Raw genomic sequence first — 17,659 nt, 5'->3', positions numbered from 1 at the left:
TGACTGAGAGCACTGTTGGTTATCCCAATTATCACACACAGCCACTTTTAGGGCATCAGTTTTCAGCCATCACAGTTTGTGTATTGCTGATGTTCAAGATGGGAATACATAATATTTGAACAGGCTGTGTGTGCCATTCTGGCTTTGTCTGCTAGGTATGGAGAAAATCCAGAAAACCATCCTTCTTACCTTACATAAACCATTGACAAATATTCTGTTTGTTCAGGGTTGGCCTGCAGGTCTTGCCTTTGACAGACCTTTCATGGTGTGTGGATGGATGTAGATCCCTGGCCTTGCTAAAAGCAGTGTTTTACTGTCCTTCACAAGTCTCTGTCCTACTAGCATTGCTCTCCATTGGAAGGCCACGGTGCTCAGCTCACTCCTGGCTTCTTGGTGCTGGCGTGAGGGTGGTGCTGGGAGTCAGGAATGTGCACCTGCTTCCAGTGAGCCATCATCCTGCTTGGTGCCTCTCTGTCTCTTGCTGCTCATCCTGTGGTTGACAGCTTTGATTGCTGTGGGTTTTAAACGTTCATATGGGCCTCAGGTTGGTGTTGCACAGCTTTAGCTGTGCATTACTGCTTAAAGCTCAGTGTAGTGCAGTGGTAAAACAAGCTGTGTGGTGGCTTAGTGGGAATTTTTAACAGGAGTGTCTTGACATGGGATGGCAGGGACCTCTGGGGCTCTGATCCCACCCTGCTTTGCCAGGACACCCACATCCAGGTGGGTTTGGAAATCCGTGAAGAGATCCATGCAAACCATCCTGGTTTGCACCCATTGCATCTTCTCCTGGCACCAGGCATCCTTGAGCAGAGCCTGGTTCTTCCCTGTTGTATCTCCCCAGATGTTTGTGGACACAGGTGAGATCCACCCAAGCCCCCACTCATCCAAGCTGCTAACATCTGTGTAGTTCCTTGAAGTCAGCTGCTCACCTCCTGCAAATGGTTCTGCTGCAGTGAGTGATGTACCCAGGCAAGGAAAAAGGCTGCTAAATAACAAGAATGCTTGGCTTCTCCAATCACTGTGTCAGGGACACATCATGGTTTTCAACAGCAAAGTAATACACTTTTCCATTACTTTATATTATGCTGTATGAGATCAGCAGAAGTTGGGATGTTACTATAAATTGTATATGTGCAAACATTGGTTTAAAAGAAAAAAAGAAAATCAACTTCACTGTGTTTTGCTGAGCTTTATCTCAGTGGGTGAAGCTGCTGGCTCTGGATTTTTCTTCTCTTTGTTCCTACAATCCATATGAGCTCATAAAATAATTACTGCTCATAGAGAAGCTGCTCAGCTTCAGTGCCATTGGCTTTATAAATTATCTGTCTATAGAGATAGCCGGAGTGTGTAATTCAGGCCAGAGGAGAACATAAAAGGAGCATGAATGGTACATAAATGTGTGTGGCGTAAATGCAAGCCTTTTGCCCAGCTGCAGTTTTGAGGCAGGCCTGTGACAATGACTCCAGCTGTGCTGATGTGGGAAACGCTGCCCATCCGTGCTGCCTGGAGAGGTGCACAGCCCTGCTCTGAGCACACTGTGCTGCTGCTTCCTGCAGACCCTGCACCAGCTGCACGGTGCTCCCATGTGCTCCTGTCCAGCCGTGCTGCCGGAGCCAGAACATGTTCAAATGTAGCTGATTTACAGATCCAAAGTGCTGGATTTGGGACAGAGTCAACTGGCCTGCCTTGGTGCTGGGAACACGCTTGTTACTTCCCTATTAAACCAAACTTCTGTATGGATCTACTAGAAGAAAGATCAGGAATGCACAAATGACAGCTGTACCTTCCAGCACAGTCTGACAAACCCTGCAGTCAGAAATAAAATGTGAGTCTTATGGTATCCTAAAGCAGGACTTCCAAGATGCTATATATATAAAGCCAGATAGTTTCCTGTAGCTTTAAATATGTATTATCCACATATAGCACATTTTTGTGACCTGAAGAGCTTCCTCATTAATACTGGGATTAATACTGAGAGAGGAAAATGAAGTACTGCCTAAAAGAAGTTGTACCAAACTGGATTCCATGCTGGAGGATTCCCTCCCTTTCTTTTCCATGACCTGTATCACATTTGTCTCTGGGGCTTTGCCTTCAGCAGGCAGAAGCTGCTGGCCAGCTGCAGGAGGATGGCCACAGCAAGGGCCAGGTCCTCCAGGGCCCCAAGCACGCTCAGGCAGTGCAGCCTACAGCCATGCTGTGTCAGAGCACATTGCTTTCTGCAGAAGCATCTGTTTGTGGTGTCAGAAATGCCCCTCTGCTGACCCAGAGGCTCTCCTCGAATGCTGCACCCTCATTACAAGGGTGAACGAAAATGGTTTTGATTATGCAATTCCATTGCAATTCCTTTATAATGCAGTTCATTTCTATCTGCAGCGTTATTTAGCTCTTCTAAATTGGAGAAAGCACATGCCTGGTGAGGATGAAATTAATGCTGAAGGCAGTCAAAGGTAATCAGCGTCTCTGGGCTTCCCCAAAATAAGGTATAGAGCAGAGCAGAAAAGAGTGTTACAGATGTATGGGGATGTGCATGAGGGGAACGGTGTCGAGTTGCTCCACGCTGATCACCCCAAAGGGCTGAGAGCAGTGGCTCCAGTATGGATCTCTTGCAGGGAGCAGAGATCCTGGCCTTACCCTGAGTGGTTGGTTGTTGGCTGGTGTTTGCATGGAGACCTGGGTCTTCACTGAGCCTCAGGGCCCGGCCATGTATGTAGTTCCCTGTTAACCCATCAGCTTAATTGCTGTGCTGGGATGATACAGAAGAAGTCACCATAGAAAATAAAAACTGGAAAAAAAAATGAAACTACAGCCAAACATCACCAACAGGACCAAGCACCAGATGGACGGTGTGTCGTGCTTATGAGCCAGCTTCAGCTTCCCTTATGAGCACAGGAACCTTCATGTTATTCTTGGCTTTAGGAAGTGGTTTTTCCCTTATCCTCCCCTCTGCCCCTGTGTGTGCCCACGTAATCCCTCTGTGTTTGAGCCCTTCTTTCTCCTTAACTTCACACTGCTGCTTTTTGCTGTTATGTCCTCTGCAATGCTGACTTGTCATGCAGTTTACCTCTTTCCACATGAGCCAAAAATCCTACTGCAGGCTGCAGAGGAGGTGGGTTCCTGGTGGGCACTTGCTGGGAGGATCACTGGGACTTGGAGGTACTGAAGCATTGCATCGAGGCCTTCATTCCAGTCCTGTCGTCTTGCTGCAAACCATAGCAGACAGGAGCCTGCAAGAGAAATTAAAAGAACAGCAAAGCACTGATTTTGTCCAGAGGTTAATAGCTGGGTTGTGCAAGCAATTGTCTGTGCAGGGGACCAGCAGTGTTCTCGTCTTGCTTCACTCTCCTCCTGCATACCCCACTGCCTTCTTGAAATGTTGTGTGTGTCACAGCAATATCTGAGAGCCACGCTTAGGATCAAATGCAGCCTTACTTAAAGCTCCAGAAAAGTGGTTATATTGTTGTGGTTGTTTTTCAATACTTCACCAGCATTTAGTGGTCTCTTCACAAGGCTGCCAACCCCATAAATGCATGGAAACAGCAAAGTGGAACAGCCATTACAGTTGTCTCGTGGAGGCATTCAAGGCCAGGCTGGATGTGGCTCTGGGCAGCCTGGTCTGCTGGCTGGTAACCTGAGCATAGCAGGGGGTTGGAACTGGATGAGTATTGTGGTCCTATGCAACCCAGGTCATTCCATGTTTCTGTGATATGTAAATATATCTAATATATGTGTGTCAATTACCAGAAGATTGTATTTGTGCTGCCTCCCAGGGAGTTAAGTCTTGTGCCTGCTGGATAGGGTATGGGAGAAGGACATCCCAAGGTTGTGCAAGTTGGTTCTTCTGGACAGTGCCTCTTGTAAATGAAAAGTCATGAGAAGACAGAACGTAAAAGCCAAATTATTCTCAGCCCCCTAAGAAGCAGCAGGCATTGCGGTAAACTTAGCATTTTGGATAACATACAAAGCCAAAAGACCTTTCCAGCTAACTGAGATGCTGAGATGAGCACGACTTATGACCCCAGCAGCACTGGTCTGCTGCTGGACTAACCTTTGGGCACCTTGCTCTGTGGGTTGCTTGCTTTTTCCCCATTTGCATTCTGTGATGGACTTTGATCAAATATCCACAGGAAAAATTAGGATTATTTTCCTAGCATTATGAGATTTATTTATCCAGCTGCAATTGTCTAAACAATTGATTGCACGATTGATGAAAATGTCAAAGAATATGAAATGCAGTGAATCAATTCTATTGATTTATCCATAATTACCCAAAGCAGCCTTAATCAGTATTCACACTGGGGTATCCATAGAAATGTGTGAGTTACAAAGGACAGTGCTGTCAGCAGAAAAGGACAGAGGTTCCCTTGCTGGTGCAATGCTGTCATGTGTTCGAAACTTTTTCTTTCTTTTTTTTTTTTTTTGCCAAATTCATGATCAGAAAATTCACACTTTGCAGGAAAATTTACCTGGTGTCCTTTGCCATGCTTCACATGACTTGATTCCCGTTTTAGAAATTATTTCCAGGCCAAATTCTTTCAAAAATGGGGTGGTAGGGAAAAAACAAACCAGTAGTTTTTCCATTTGTTGGGGTCAGCACAGCATCCTAAACATGGTTCTGTGTTTTATTTCCTCTGTGTCAAATAGAGGGCAGTAGAACTGAATTGTCCTGGGGTTGGTCATTCCTGGGAACTAAATCTTCCTGGTGCTACCAAGAGAATCAAAGGGCTGGGATGGCTGGGACTGGCTGGAGGGCTTGTGTGGGTATTTATAGATTGCTCTGTAACAGTTCTTTCTTTACAAACTTCTTATTTCCATGCAGACGTTGGTATTTTATATTACAGCAGTTGTAAAAAGGTGAGGCAGTATTCCCATCTAAGGCCAAGTCAAAGAAAGATGCTTTATTTATAAGACACCACGTTCTTGGGTTGCTCAGTGACCTTTAAGCATTTTGTATAGAGGGACCATTACAAATGTGCACTTGCTTCTCAGTTTGGAAATGTAACTGCTTGAAAGTGATGTTTTTAGCACATAAATTCAGCAAGGGATGGTGGTGATGCCTGCTCCACAGCAAAGACTTCTGGCACTTTGTGGAGCACCGCTTTAAGTGGGAACAGCTTGCTTAATAACACAGCTGAATGCAGAGATTTCTCATAGTGGTGCTTCAACAAATCCCTTTGTTCTAAATTATAAGATCTGTCCCAAGTTTTCGCTGACTGTCATGATAGAAATAGTCAATTTTTAATTCAGTGGTTGTGCATTCCTTATGGGATATTTGCTTTTGGTGAAGAGGGGTACTGATGCTGTCTACGTGCAATAGACACTGGTTTTCCAGTGTTGTAGCCTTAGCTGAAAGCACTCAAATTGTCTTGTAGCATTTCCCTTAGAAAACACACTTGCAAGCTTTTATTACCTGTCATAAAAGTCTCTAGGAGGTGAAATTCAGTGCGCAAGGTTCAATCCACGGCTGGAGCTAAATGGCAGGTGGAATTTCTGGAGACAGAATTTCTTTTGAAAAAGAAATCCCAACTTTCTTCTCCCCTTTGTTTTGTTTCTTTCTCTTAACGTTTATTGTTTGATTGCCCGGCATCAGAGCAATTCTCCATTGCAAAAATGGGCCTTGAGGTGCGAGGCAGCAGCACTGCAGAGGTGGTTGGTGAGGCAGCGCGCTGTGGATGCGATTGTTGGTAGTCAGAGCGCAAGTTTGTCCTTCAGAATGTTGTAACTTGCAGTTATTTTTCATTCATCCATCCCCGTTGTTTTAGAGGGCGCACAGCGCAGAATATAAATCAGGAAGGAGGTGTCAGTGGTCATAGATAATATGCTAAAACTGTTTCTGAAATATTTATTAGAAAATAGGTTAATAAAGTGACACGATGCACCTGTGCTGGTGTGAAGTAGACGATTGGAGAAGATTATGCTAATGTAAGTATTTAGCAGCAAGTCTTCATTGGGATTACTCTGTGCTGTTATCACAGTCAGCCCAGGAATTGTAATTCAACAGAAAGCAAATGATCAAGGGTTTTGTTTCTTTCTTTCTTCTCTTTTTTTTCTTCCCAAGTTTTGGCTGCTCTTTAGCCTGATGAATTAGAAGGAATGTATTGCAAGGAATCTTTTTAACGTATTATTGAACAACAGCGAGAAAGAATAAGTGAGAGGTAGGCTGAGCAGAGAGCCATCACATAGAGGAGTGTAAAATGAAAAGGATTTTGGAAACCTTGATGTGGGCTGAGCAGCTGTCAGGTTGGGAGGTGTGAAAAGAAGTTAACAGTAATAATATCACAAGGAGAGAAAAGAGTTTGGGATGGGAAACGATTGAGGGGAGATGGGAGGAGGGCCCGTGCCCTCGTGCTCATACATTTCCATGATTTTCCCTTTCATCTGACATACACAGAATATGCATCTGAGTATTACATATTCTCTGTGTTCCGGGGTCATAATAATTGGAAAATCATCATCCCATATGTGATGCCAAGAGAAAAGCTGTTACTGGGATGTATTAAAATGTGAATTTTAATTTATATGCAAGTGAAAAGTTGTTTAAAACTTAACTGTGCTTTGCAGATGGAAAGTTGAGAAATGATTTGAAGATATTTGATGTGATTGCTCTTTAAAAGAGGACTTTGGTATTCATGCGTTAGTGAGCAGTTGTTCAGGTCTGGGTTTTGCATGGGGATTTCAAGGTCTAGGTCGGTTGTTTCGTACACAGTCTGACAAGATAAGAGTAGTCTGTCTCATATGCACAGCAAATTTGTCTCCCAGAGCAGCAAAATCACAGGCATGCGAGGCATGGTAATGTGCAGGAAGGCCGATCAGCTGTAATAAAGCATTCATTATCCCTCCATCTAAATTAACTGAAATGGTGTAATAGGCCCTTTTATAACATCTCTCAAATTCCCTCTCTTTTATTGAATTAGCAGCTAAACCTAGATTATTTTAAGCTGTGTGTGTATTCTTGTTTAGATCGTTATGCTGTCATTACAGAAACCATTTGTCCTTCGGTTCCTTGGTTCTCCTGTACTTGTTCTTTGATCTCTTCAGGCTTTTATGGACTACATTTCTAGCTTGCACTGTTTTCAGATTTTCTTGCAAGTATTTTAGCAAGTAGTTTTAGTGCAAACCTGATGCAAAAGCTGACAAGATAATACGCAGAACAGAGTATACTGTAGGAAAGGTTCTTCTGAAATATCTTTCTCCATAAAAACTCTTTGTGCAGAGTTAGTTTGATCTGCACGTGTTTTACTCAATGAGTTGGGTGTGATGCAGCTCTGCTCATCTCCTTTAGCTTTTGCAAATGCCTTCTAGTGGTGGGAGAAGCTGAATGAACATGGGGCATCGAATATGTTCAATGGAGTGAACAAAAAAATCAGGGCATGTGATTAATTGTAAGAGAGAATGGAGAAAGAAGAACCAACTGTACCTGAGAAAGGGAAGAGAAAAGGATTTCTTTGGCACAGTGACTGCTGTTCCATTCATGTGCTCTACCTCTTTGTCTTTTCTTCATTTGTTGTTGCCAGTGGAGGTCTAGATGTGACAAGTAGGAATAGCCTCCTGGATTCAGTGAGATTGTATGCAGGAAAAAAGGGCTTCTCTGCAAAGGTAAAATAACAGAATCAAAGCAGTAGTATTTGTGTTATTATTTGCTTTAGCAATCTCTAGGCGTGCATCCACAAACCATTTAACCCCCTGTGGGACCACTGGGCGTGATTAAGCATTAACAGTGATAAAAATACACAGTGGTTGCAATTGAAGCTATGTTTACAGCTTGAATGGGAAGCATATTTGAGGGTTTATTGACTCTGGATGGAGGGCTGTAAGGGAGGAGAAATTATGGAAGGAATTAGGACTTACCTGTCCTTTTGCCCGGGCAGGGAGAGCAAGGTGAGTGGTACCAACTGCAGCACAGGTGTTTGACTCACTGTGTGCTGGTGCAAGTGGTCATTCCTCCTGACTTACAAAGAACTGATAAGGTGTCTTATCAGGAAATAAATGAAAAGGGATACATTATCAAGGCACCCAGATGATGGAATAGAGCCTTACTCTGCTAGAAACTGTCTAAACAGAGGATTAGAAATCAGTCCCTGCCTCAAAGGACCTTCACTGTAACTACAACAGAAAGCTGCTGATGCATTGAAAGGCAGCCCCAACACCACTCGTCCTCAGAGGCTGAGCAGCCACAAACCTCATCCCTGTAGGATGTTAGTTTTGTTACTTCTCCTTCAGCACCAGTCTGTCTTCCCTTCGCATCTCCTGACGTGATTTTCTTCTGTGATCATATCCCTTCTATTCCGATCACATTGTGGAAAAAGTGTTAATTTCCTTCTTTTAATTGGGTTGATAAAGTCTTTTGTCTAACAAATCTTTTGCAGTATGCTAGCATTAGATTTTGTTGCTGCGTGTGACGTTCTCAGTATTCTAACTTCAGTACATTGTGAGCAGCTCCAGCCTCTCAACTTCTCTCTTTCTCAAGGTTTTTACTTTGGTGGCTCTTCCTGACATGGATAATGCATTCTTTTGTTAGTAGAAGCTGAGCTTGGAGAAAAGCACTCCTTTTTATGCACGAGCACCAAGAGCTAATCTTTGTTATTAATTACACTGAGATAAGCTGTGCCCCTGCGGATTGATGCTCTTCATCTGAATGTGGGAGATACTTTTGGTGACTTCTCTTGGCCCAGTGATGTCCAAAACAAGTCCACCTTCATCTGTTAACTCTGCCTGTTCTGAGAAAGCCTTTTTTGGATGGCTTTTTTTGTTGGTTTTCTTGTGTCTCTCGCTTTAACAGTGAAGTTATTGCAAACCATCAAAACCTGCCTTGAAAGAGAAGAGGTTTGGACTAAGACCTGAAATTATTCATAAAAATATTCTGCTTCCTCTTTTGAATTTTATTTGGGCATAAACCTGAACCATTTAAATTCATGAGTTGCAGCAAACTTTGCAGGCGATAACACGCCATTTCCTGGAGTAGAGCCAGGAATTCATTGAGCAGTGTTCTTTTTTTTTTCCCCTCCATCCACATGATCTCTTCAGAGCAATCATCTTTCTTTCCGGTGAAGCATGCAACTGAGCAACGTACCAAAATAGTAAGGAGGCCACCAAACGTTCAGACTTTTCACCACGTAGCCCCATGTCTGTTGTTGCAGCTCTTTCACAGGATGGCATTTCGATGTCCAGGAGAATCCTTTCTTTTCAGCACCATTGGATTTCCATACATCTGCACAACATCTAGCAGAATTCCCAGTTAATGCTGGATTTGACTCGTCTGCATCCTCAAGATGCTTTCCAGAAACCCTACGATTTCTCTGCTGTCTTTCTGGGTTTTCTCACTCCTCTTCACTTTGCTGTCAGAAGAGGGAGAGGATGAGGCTCACATCTGTCTGCTCCGGTTTAAGCATGGAGAGCAACCTGATGGGAAACAGCCAAAGAAATCTGCACTAGTAGATGTGTGCATTGGCACTGACATTCTCCTAGGTGAATGTGAGGATGCACAAGCATCTTCTATCCTGTTTTAAAGTCTTCCTCTTGAGAGCATCCAAATCATGGCATTTTGTTCTATATTGGTTTCAGAATATCGACACGTTCTCTGAGATCCTGTTTCAGATGTTTTGTTTTGAGGTCCTGTCTGTATTCCAGCAGGATGACGTTTTTGTCAGAGAATATAAGGTGTTCAGGAGTCAGTGATGGCAACAGAAAGCAACGTTCACCTACGTCATCACCTACATTCAGCATTTCTTTTGTGGGCTTCATAACCATCCAGCTTTACTCCACGGCGAAGGTGGGATGAAGTCTCTCCATCTGTTAACCAACTTGCTACTTCTCAATGGTCTTGTTTTCATTTATGTTCTTAAAATCAACTTCCTGAGATTAAGTCATGGGCACCTTGTTTTCTCTTGACACTGGGAGATCCTGTAAAGGAGAAGTTGGGATGCATTATGAGCTCAGGATGAGAGAAACCATTGTGGTGACTTTAATGGTGCCAGGAGGTAGTAGGAGTTCAACTGGTCTCTGATTATTCCACTGTGTAACTTTTTATGGTAATAGAATGGAGTATAACGTCAAATTAAATGAAAACCAAAATGGGGCTTAATTAAAAAAATCAACAGTCAAATCTCTACATTTTTTTCCTTTTTTCTTTTTTCTTTTTTTTTCTGATGTTCTACTGCAGGAGGTTGGGAGAATGCCTGCTTTCCCAGAGCACTCTAGTTACAGGATAGCATATGGGCTGCGAGTGAGTGGTGGCATTTATTTACAATTACAGTTTTATAGATGTGCTGTGGTTTGGTCCCTTTTCCTGTTGCAGTGTACAGTAGATTCTGTACTGTTTTGTTGTTTATTTGTAGTCACTTGAATGAACATGGGGAAAAATGAGAGCTACGATTTGAAGAAAAATAATGGTATATAAAGTAATGAGATTGTTCCAAAGCTTAATTAGATGGAGCAGATTGAATACATTACAGTGATGTCTTGAGGCAACATAATTAAATTGGAAGCATAATCCTCCCTGTATTGGAACTGATTTTATCTTGGTAGGACGAGGAGCATCAGCGAGCTCTTCCTGCTGGTACGTTGCTGATCCTTCCGGGAAGAGTTTTGGACCTCAGAGCATTGTCAGACCTTAAAAGCACAAAACAAAACAGGACATAAATCTACAGACAGAATTGGTGGTGTTCTGGTTACAGGGATAACGTTGGATTCAATCTTAGTACGTGCTACAGCTCAGTAATTGAATCATAGATCTAAAACACGTCCGCAGCGTGTTATTGTGTGTGCTGAATTCATCTCGTTTATAAAATCTCTTAATGGAGTTGTTTCCAAATATATACAGTGACAAAGATTCTGGTGAATAATGCATGGAAGTGCAGTTCCTGAAATGCATCTCTGCATGTGCTGGGTACAAGTACAGGGGTGCATGTGAGATCTTCAGGTACAAAGAGCAATATTATGAAATGTATGTATGCATATATAGATATGTATATTTTTATGTATCTAGACACACAACCATATCTATGTATGCGTGTATATATCTTTTGCTTTTACATATTCATTGCTATTTAATAATTATTTCATTATCTACATTTTCTTTCATGCTTCTACCAGGAAAAAAAAAAAAAATAGAACGATCTTTCTGTTCATGTTTGGATACTTTTCTTCTCCTGCTGTTGGACAAATCTGATTTTACAGTACAGATGCATCCCAACCGTGTGACAATTAGTGCCTTGTTTTGTTAGTTTGGTATACGTGAATAATCTCTGCTCCCATCCTGATCTCGGTGTGAGGTTTGATTTCATTTGGGCAACCAAGCATTTAGCTAGAAGTTCTTTTCTTTTTTTCTCAGGACAGATCAGTAGGTATCTTACATTCAAATAAAAGTTCCAACTCCTTCTGCTGTTTTAATTTTATTTTATTTTTGTCAGCTTGTAGAAGACTAATTTTCTTATTTGCATCCAGTAGTGCCAGTCTCTTCTTAAAGATTGCATTTGGGGAAAAGGAAAGAAAGGTTACACGTGTCATGATTGGTCTTCATCGTTTCTAGAGCTTTAAGGGACATAAATCTGTATCACAGCCTGCTCCCAAGACAAGCTCATTTGTCTGGGCATTAGCTGGCAGTTCCATAGCATAAATTTAAAGTTTTCAGGAGGAATCTAATGTTTATTTTGAAAATGGAGATTAGAATACCAGAGAATAATATGTTTACTTGTCAGCACCATGAATATGTAGTGACCTACTTATACTGTACCATTTGGTTTTATTTTTAAAGCTTGTCAAGCCGACTCCTATTGCAATTTAACAAGCAACCTTTTTAGAGGAGCAATAAACTGTACTGGGTATTAAATTAACATTTTAGAAGTAGAACATTGCACAACATTTTGAAGACTGTCCTTCAACAGCTTTTTAATGTGTTTTTGTTCCGTAAGTAAAACAGTGTCTGTCTCATGTGTTTGAAAACACGTTTTGCTTCACCTGCAAGTTAAAATAGAGCCAGTTTCAGTTCTGGTGAGCTGCAGCATTCAGATGCTGTCACTTTAAAGGGAGGGGGGGAAAAAGAAACAACTTCATTTTTCCTCTAATAAACTGAATGTTTAATGATCTCCTGATTATCATGAGATATTTTAAAGACAAGTGATTTTTATCCAAAACATCCCTTATGTTTCTTCACCCCGCGTCTGCGAATTTGCTTGATTAATTTTGAGAACATCTGCATATAATTCCGTGCGCTCAACAGTGGTGAGATCACACTGCTTTTCAAGTAACAGCTACAAATCTCACTTCCCAGACAGACTCCCATTTTTGTCTAATTGGAATGCCAAACGTACAAAGGTGCCAGCGAAGAGTGTGTAATTATGTAATTTTCTCTTGATCTTTCAGAGTCTTCCTGCGAGCAATTAATCAGTATGCAGATATGCTAAACAAAAAATTTCTTGATCAAGCCAACTTTGAGTTGCAGGTAAGAAAAAAATTATCAAAATACCAAACAGCGTCTTGGGATGTAATGTGAATAGTGTAATAAACTTCTGTCCCAAACAACTAGAACTAATAAAGCTGGGAAAGACCTGTGTGATCCCCAAGTCCAGCTGCCAGCCCATCCCCACCATGCCCAGTGTCCATGTCCCCATGTGCCACACGATTTTGTTGTCTGTGTTTTGACTGTGAACCCTGGAATCCCAGTTAGCCCATTCAGTTGTCCTGTCCTCAGCATTTACACTCCACTGTCATTCTCTGCTTACAACAGCACCAAGTCTTATCCCACAGTACCATACTGAACTCCTCATTTCCCTCTGGTTGTGCAAAAAGGGAAAAGGACCCTTTCCAGACAAGTCATAGAAACACAGAATGAGCTGGGTTAAAAAGGACCACAATGATCACCTGGTTCAACCCCCTGCTGTGTGCAGGTCACCAACCAGCAGCCCAGGCTGCCCAGAGCCACATCCAGCCAGGCCTTGAATGCCTGCAGGGATGGGGCATCCACAGCCTCCTTGGGCAACCTGTTCCAGTGCCTCACCACCCTCTGGCTGAAAAACTTCCTCCTAATATCCAACCCAAACCTCCCCTGTCTCAGTTTAAAACCGTTCTCCCTTGTCCTATCACTCTCAACCCATGTAAAGAGCCATTAACAGGTGCTTTGCTAGAGCTGTTGACTCGAATGTGGGGTCTGAGTGTAAATCCTTTTCTATCTTTTCCCCATATTTATGTGTTCATATTTTATTTTACTCGTATAGCCAAATGCAGTCGATCAGGATTTGTAGATGGGAGATGTTTCATGGGAAGATGAACGCAGCGAGGGGATGTACTAAATACATCAAGAAACAATGCCTGTGTAGTGTCTGTTATTTTCACCTTTAAATATTTATGTGAATGACTTCGATTCTTCTAAGGTGTTTTGTGGATGTGCAGAGAAACATTTCAGAGAATTAATGGTACCTGTTCTTGTCGTTCTGGGTCCTTTCAGCTTTGGAACAACTACTTCCACCTCGCCGTTGCTTTTCTCACGCAAGAGTCCTTGCAACTGGAGAATTTTTCAAGTGCTAAGAGAGCAAAAATACTTAACAAGTAAGTCCTATTCGTCATCTAAATTGTGGACAAGAACTTGAGGTTTGTTAACATAATTTTAGTTTAATTTCTTAGCTAAATCTATTCAAATTGAGACACAATCATGGTATAATGAAAGGTTGGTTTTTAAAAACATGAATCAAGCCTTGCGTGTGTTTCTACCCTTGAATCAAGATCTAAATTACATGATTCATTACTGATGAAGACAGTATTTTATACTGCGGGATATTCATGAAGTCAAGACTTCTCAGAAGTATTAACATATTACAAGGCTGCATTTTTAAATCACTTCAGCTTTGTGATCGTTCTCATTCTGTGAGCACTCTTTATTGCTTAATGCCTGACAGCCTGTTAGGGTGAATTTCCCCAACTGCAGCCCATATCCCTGTGTTATCCCTAAGGACTGGCTTTGTAGAGCTGTAGCCGTGTCGCTCCCCTACCTATAGAAGGAGTTGCATTGCCTTCCTCTGACTGGGCAGCTCAAGCTGTGTGATTTTACTTCAGAACCCCACAGCAAATGAAAGGAAAGAAGAAACACTGCAATGTGAATGTTTTCGTGTGTGCATTTCTCCCCAAATTTCTTCAGGCTCCCAGTGCAGAGGACCCTTATCCTTGACTGAGCGCTGAAGAAGCTGGTTGAATATTTTGAGTCTGTATGTGCAGGTTCACTTTCGGTGCTGTGGTGCCTGTAAAGAATGCCTGCAAAAGCAGTTTGTTTCCATATTGAGTCGGGTTTCCACAGTTAATGCAGTTTCAGAGCTCCGAGTCCCTGAGCAAGCCTCTTCTATGTGTAATATATATTCTATCTATAGAGAGATACGGTGTATTTTGTATTACTGAACTGGAGCCTTTTTGTGTGTTACTGTGATGTGAGATACTGCAGTGAGAATGGGAAGAGTTTCACACTGCTGCAGTGTGATGCGATTGTAAGGGTTTTGCTGGAAGTGGCAGCACCATGTGGGCTGCACTCTTTGACCAAAAAGCAGAGGGCTCTCTTTTTTTCTTTCTATTTTCTTTTTTTTCCCCCAGCAGCTGAGTTTTGCCCTTCAGACTCATCCACTCCATCCTGAGTTTGGAGCTGTTTCCTTTGGAAGCTGTGATTTACCACAGTGTTAAAACAGAATTTTTCAGCACTGTGTGATCTATCATATCGTATATGGCTCTGGGCAGCCTGGTCTGGTGGTTGGCGACCATGCACACATAGCTTGGGGTTGAAACTGGATGGGCATCGTGGTCCTTTTCATCCCAGGCCGTTCTATGATTCGATACGTACGCATGACTCGTGGGGCTGCTGTGATGAGACAGAAATATTTAAAAGTTTGGTGGAAAAGTGATCTCAAATAGAGCTTGGGGTTTTGCAGTAGTGATACAAATATCACAAACAGCATAAAAGCCACTGACTTGCATGGAGAAATCAAGGTGCTTTTGTTCAGTGACATAAATCCCATTTTATTAGAGCTGGAATGCATGAGCCATGTTTTTGCACAAGATGAGATCAGTGGTAAAAACTCTTCAATAAATGCAAAGGACACTGACAGAAGTCAAAGTGCTGCAGTCCCAACCAGGTGGAAAGCAGAGGGATTGAGCTCAGCAGCTCTGGGTCCAAATTCTCTTCCCTTCTCCTCTGAGCAGAGCTGGGGTGTGCCCACCCAATGGGGCTCCTATTGATTGGGCTCCTGATCTGAGCAAAAACCAATGCCAGAAAGCTGGAAATGCCAGGTGGGACTGGAAATGCCCCTAGAATACATCTGGAGACTGATTTTCCTCTTTGTGAGAATAAGATCCTTGGATGGAAATGTTCGGAAGTGATTCTGATATTAAGTGGGGCAGCATATTTCACTGACGAAATCTGAGAGATCAACAAACGTTACTCACTACTGAGATAAGTAAACAGACTAAGTCATTTGAAGTGGATACTTAATGAAGTTTGCTAAATTGTAAATCTCTGCTTATAATGATTTTGCGAGTTGTTATTTTCAGTTTAATCGTGTTTGGGGGACGAAAACCAAGACAGTAAATTCTTCAGATGCAGTAAGTGGTTGAAAGCACTAACTTTTATTGCTGTGGGGAAACAACTATCAGTTCTATGCCAAAGGGATATAAATAATCACTTCATTCAATTTCACTCGCCCTCTTTTCTAAGTACATATTTCAATGTGCTAAATATTCAATAATTAAAATTTAATTATTGTAATCTGCAGTTTTTTTACTAAATGTTGGATTGAAACGTTAGGTAATTGCAGACTGAATGATAAAGAGAAATATCATTAATCCTTATAATGACAGGGTATCTCACTGTTATCCCACACAAACTCCACAAGTTGCCAGACACAACCGTTTGCTCATCCTGTGGTTTAATTAATGGTCTTCAGTAAATAATCTGTGTAGCAAGCGGGTTGTTGGAGCTCCTTACATGGGCTTGGAGGATGGTTATGGTGCTGGTCTCGTAATGCATGAAGTCAGTAGGCTATTTTGTGTTCATTAAGCTTTCCTGGCATCAACGCTGTGATGGAGGGCATGTGGCACAGGTGGCACCAGAGCTGAACAGGAGACATTGGGCCTCCAGGCAAAGGAGCATCCGTGTTGCTTCGGCCCAGCACCCCACATCCCCATGATGTGCAACACAAAAGCTCTTCCTTTATGATTTCACACAAGATGTCACTCGGCGCTCCTGGTTTTATTTTCTAGGACAACGTTATGCTAAGAATGTGTATAAAAATAAAACAGAGCCTTAGGCCGTGCAGCTCTCTGCCGTGCTTCCTCCAGCCATCGCTGTTTGGAAAGTAGGAAACGCTCACAATTAATCTCTGCAAACACCCACGTGTCCCAGAGGATGGTTAGGTAATCCAAAAACAGAGGTTTGCCCAGGTGAATGTTTGTGTTCTCCCTTCAGTAAGTAGAAATTCGTTCCATAAATGGAAACTTGATGATCTCTGAGAGACAGCACGGAGTGCAGGGCGAGCTGCAGCCTTTGGGGCTGCATCTCTTGGGGCATCCCAAGAGCAAGTCTGCCTCTCCCTTTGGCCCCACTTGAATTCTGCAGAGATCAGTGCATGAAGGTGTGTGGCAGAGCTGGGGGAGCGAGGAAGTGTCACTGATAAAAGTCACACCTGGAGGATTTCATAGAATCATCACAGAATCATCGAATGCCCTGGGTTGAAAAGGACCTCAAAGATCAGTCTAGTTTCAACCCCCCTGCACAGATTGACCTCTGCTTTCAGACATTTTTGAACATTGGTCAGATTTTCAAACCAAATTTGTCTGCTTATTGATGTGTCATGTATCTCTGCTTATTGGTATGTCATGTTTTTTGTTCTCTCTTTAAGGTATGGTGATATGAGAAGGCAGATTGGTTTTGAAATCAGGGACATGTGGTACAATCTGGGTAAGTAGCATGAACGCCTGTTGCTCAATGCTTTCAGCCAGTGTTTGTTTAATGGAGGTTCAGATGAAACAAGGCTACTTTCTCCTGAAACAGGCACCTAGGAAGCAAGTGATGTAAGAAATAAAGCCTCCTCTGCATACTTAGTTCCCCATCTGAGAAGACACATAACTAGTCAGTGTTTATGTATCTTCATTTTCGTTTTGTGGCGTTCAACCTCATTTTAAACAGAAACAATTATAGTGAGGGCTTTTGCTCTTTTTTTCAATAAATACATGGATATAAAAATATGCATATGGACACATACACTTAGATCCATTGCATTGTAGCAAAATGTAGATATCTGAGGGCTGCCAGTAGCTTTGCCTGGAAATTCAGCTTGAAGTCTGATTTTCAGTCTTGTTTGACTGTATCTGAATGACTCAGGGTGATCAGCAAAGAGTGGGAAGCTGGACATCCTCAGTTTGTGGGTAAATTAGGCACACCTTTCTCAACTCCAGGTATGTTTTGTGGGTATAATTTAGCTATACAGGGATTAAATTTTGTGAGCAATGGAGTATTTACTGCGAACTGAGTGTACTCATCTGCCAGATTTCATTTTCTTGGGCTTAACAGCAGAGACACTTCAGCTGTTCTGAGTTTTATCAAAAGTTCCTTAAGTTATCAGAAATAAATGCATTTGCCACTTGACTTATATCTCCAGCTGAACTGTTGTTGCTGAAGCTTGAAAAAATATAT

At 42.2% G+C, this 17,659-nt stretch overlaps 1 protein-coding gene across 2 annotated transcripts in view; it reads left to right on the top strand.

Annotated features, from left to right (window-relative positions):
• The window catches only part of DOCK1 (dedicator of cytokinesis 1), a 272,410-nt gene that overhangs the window by 180,551 nt on the left and 74,200 nt on the right, over positions 1 to 17,659 (top strand). For both annotated transcript variants that reach the window (XM_042817852.1, XM_042817851.1), the window contains exons 30-32: positions 12,358 to 12,436; positions 13,439 to 13,539; positions 16,866 to 16,924. In XM_042817852.1, the coding sequence (XP_042673786.1) occupies positions 12,358 to 12,436; positions 13,439 to 13,539; positions 16,866 to 16,924 (239 nt within the window). The remainder of the gene's footprint in view (positions 1 to 12,357; positions 12,437 to 13,438; positions 13,540 to 16,865; positions 16,925 to 17,659) is intronic.

The sequence above is a fragment of the Centrocercus urophasianus genome, unplaced genomic scaffold (genome assembly GCF_019232065.1).
Source record: "Centrocercus urophasianus isolate 14NV4802_14NV808 unplaced genomic scaffold, USGS_Curo_1.0 seq_17, whole genome shotgun sequence".
Classification (NCBI taxonomy): domain Eukaryota; kingdom Metazoa; phylum Chordata; class Aves; order Galliformes; family Phasianidae; genus Centrocercus; species Centrocercus urophasianus.
The sequence above is the reverse complement of the archived record's forward strand: the minus strand, read 5'-3'. Positions and strand labels throughout refer to the sequence as shown.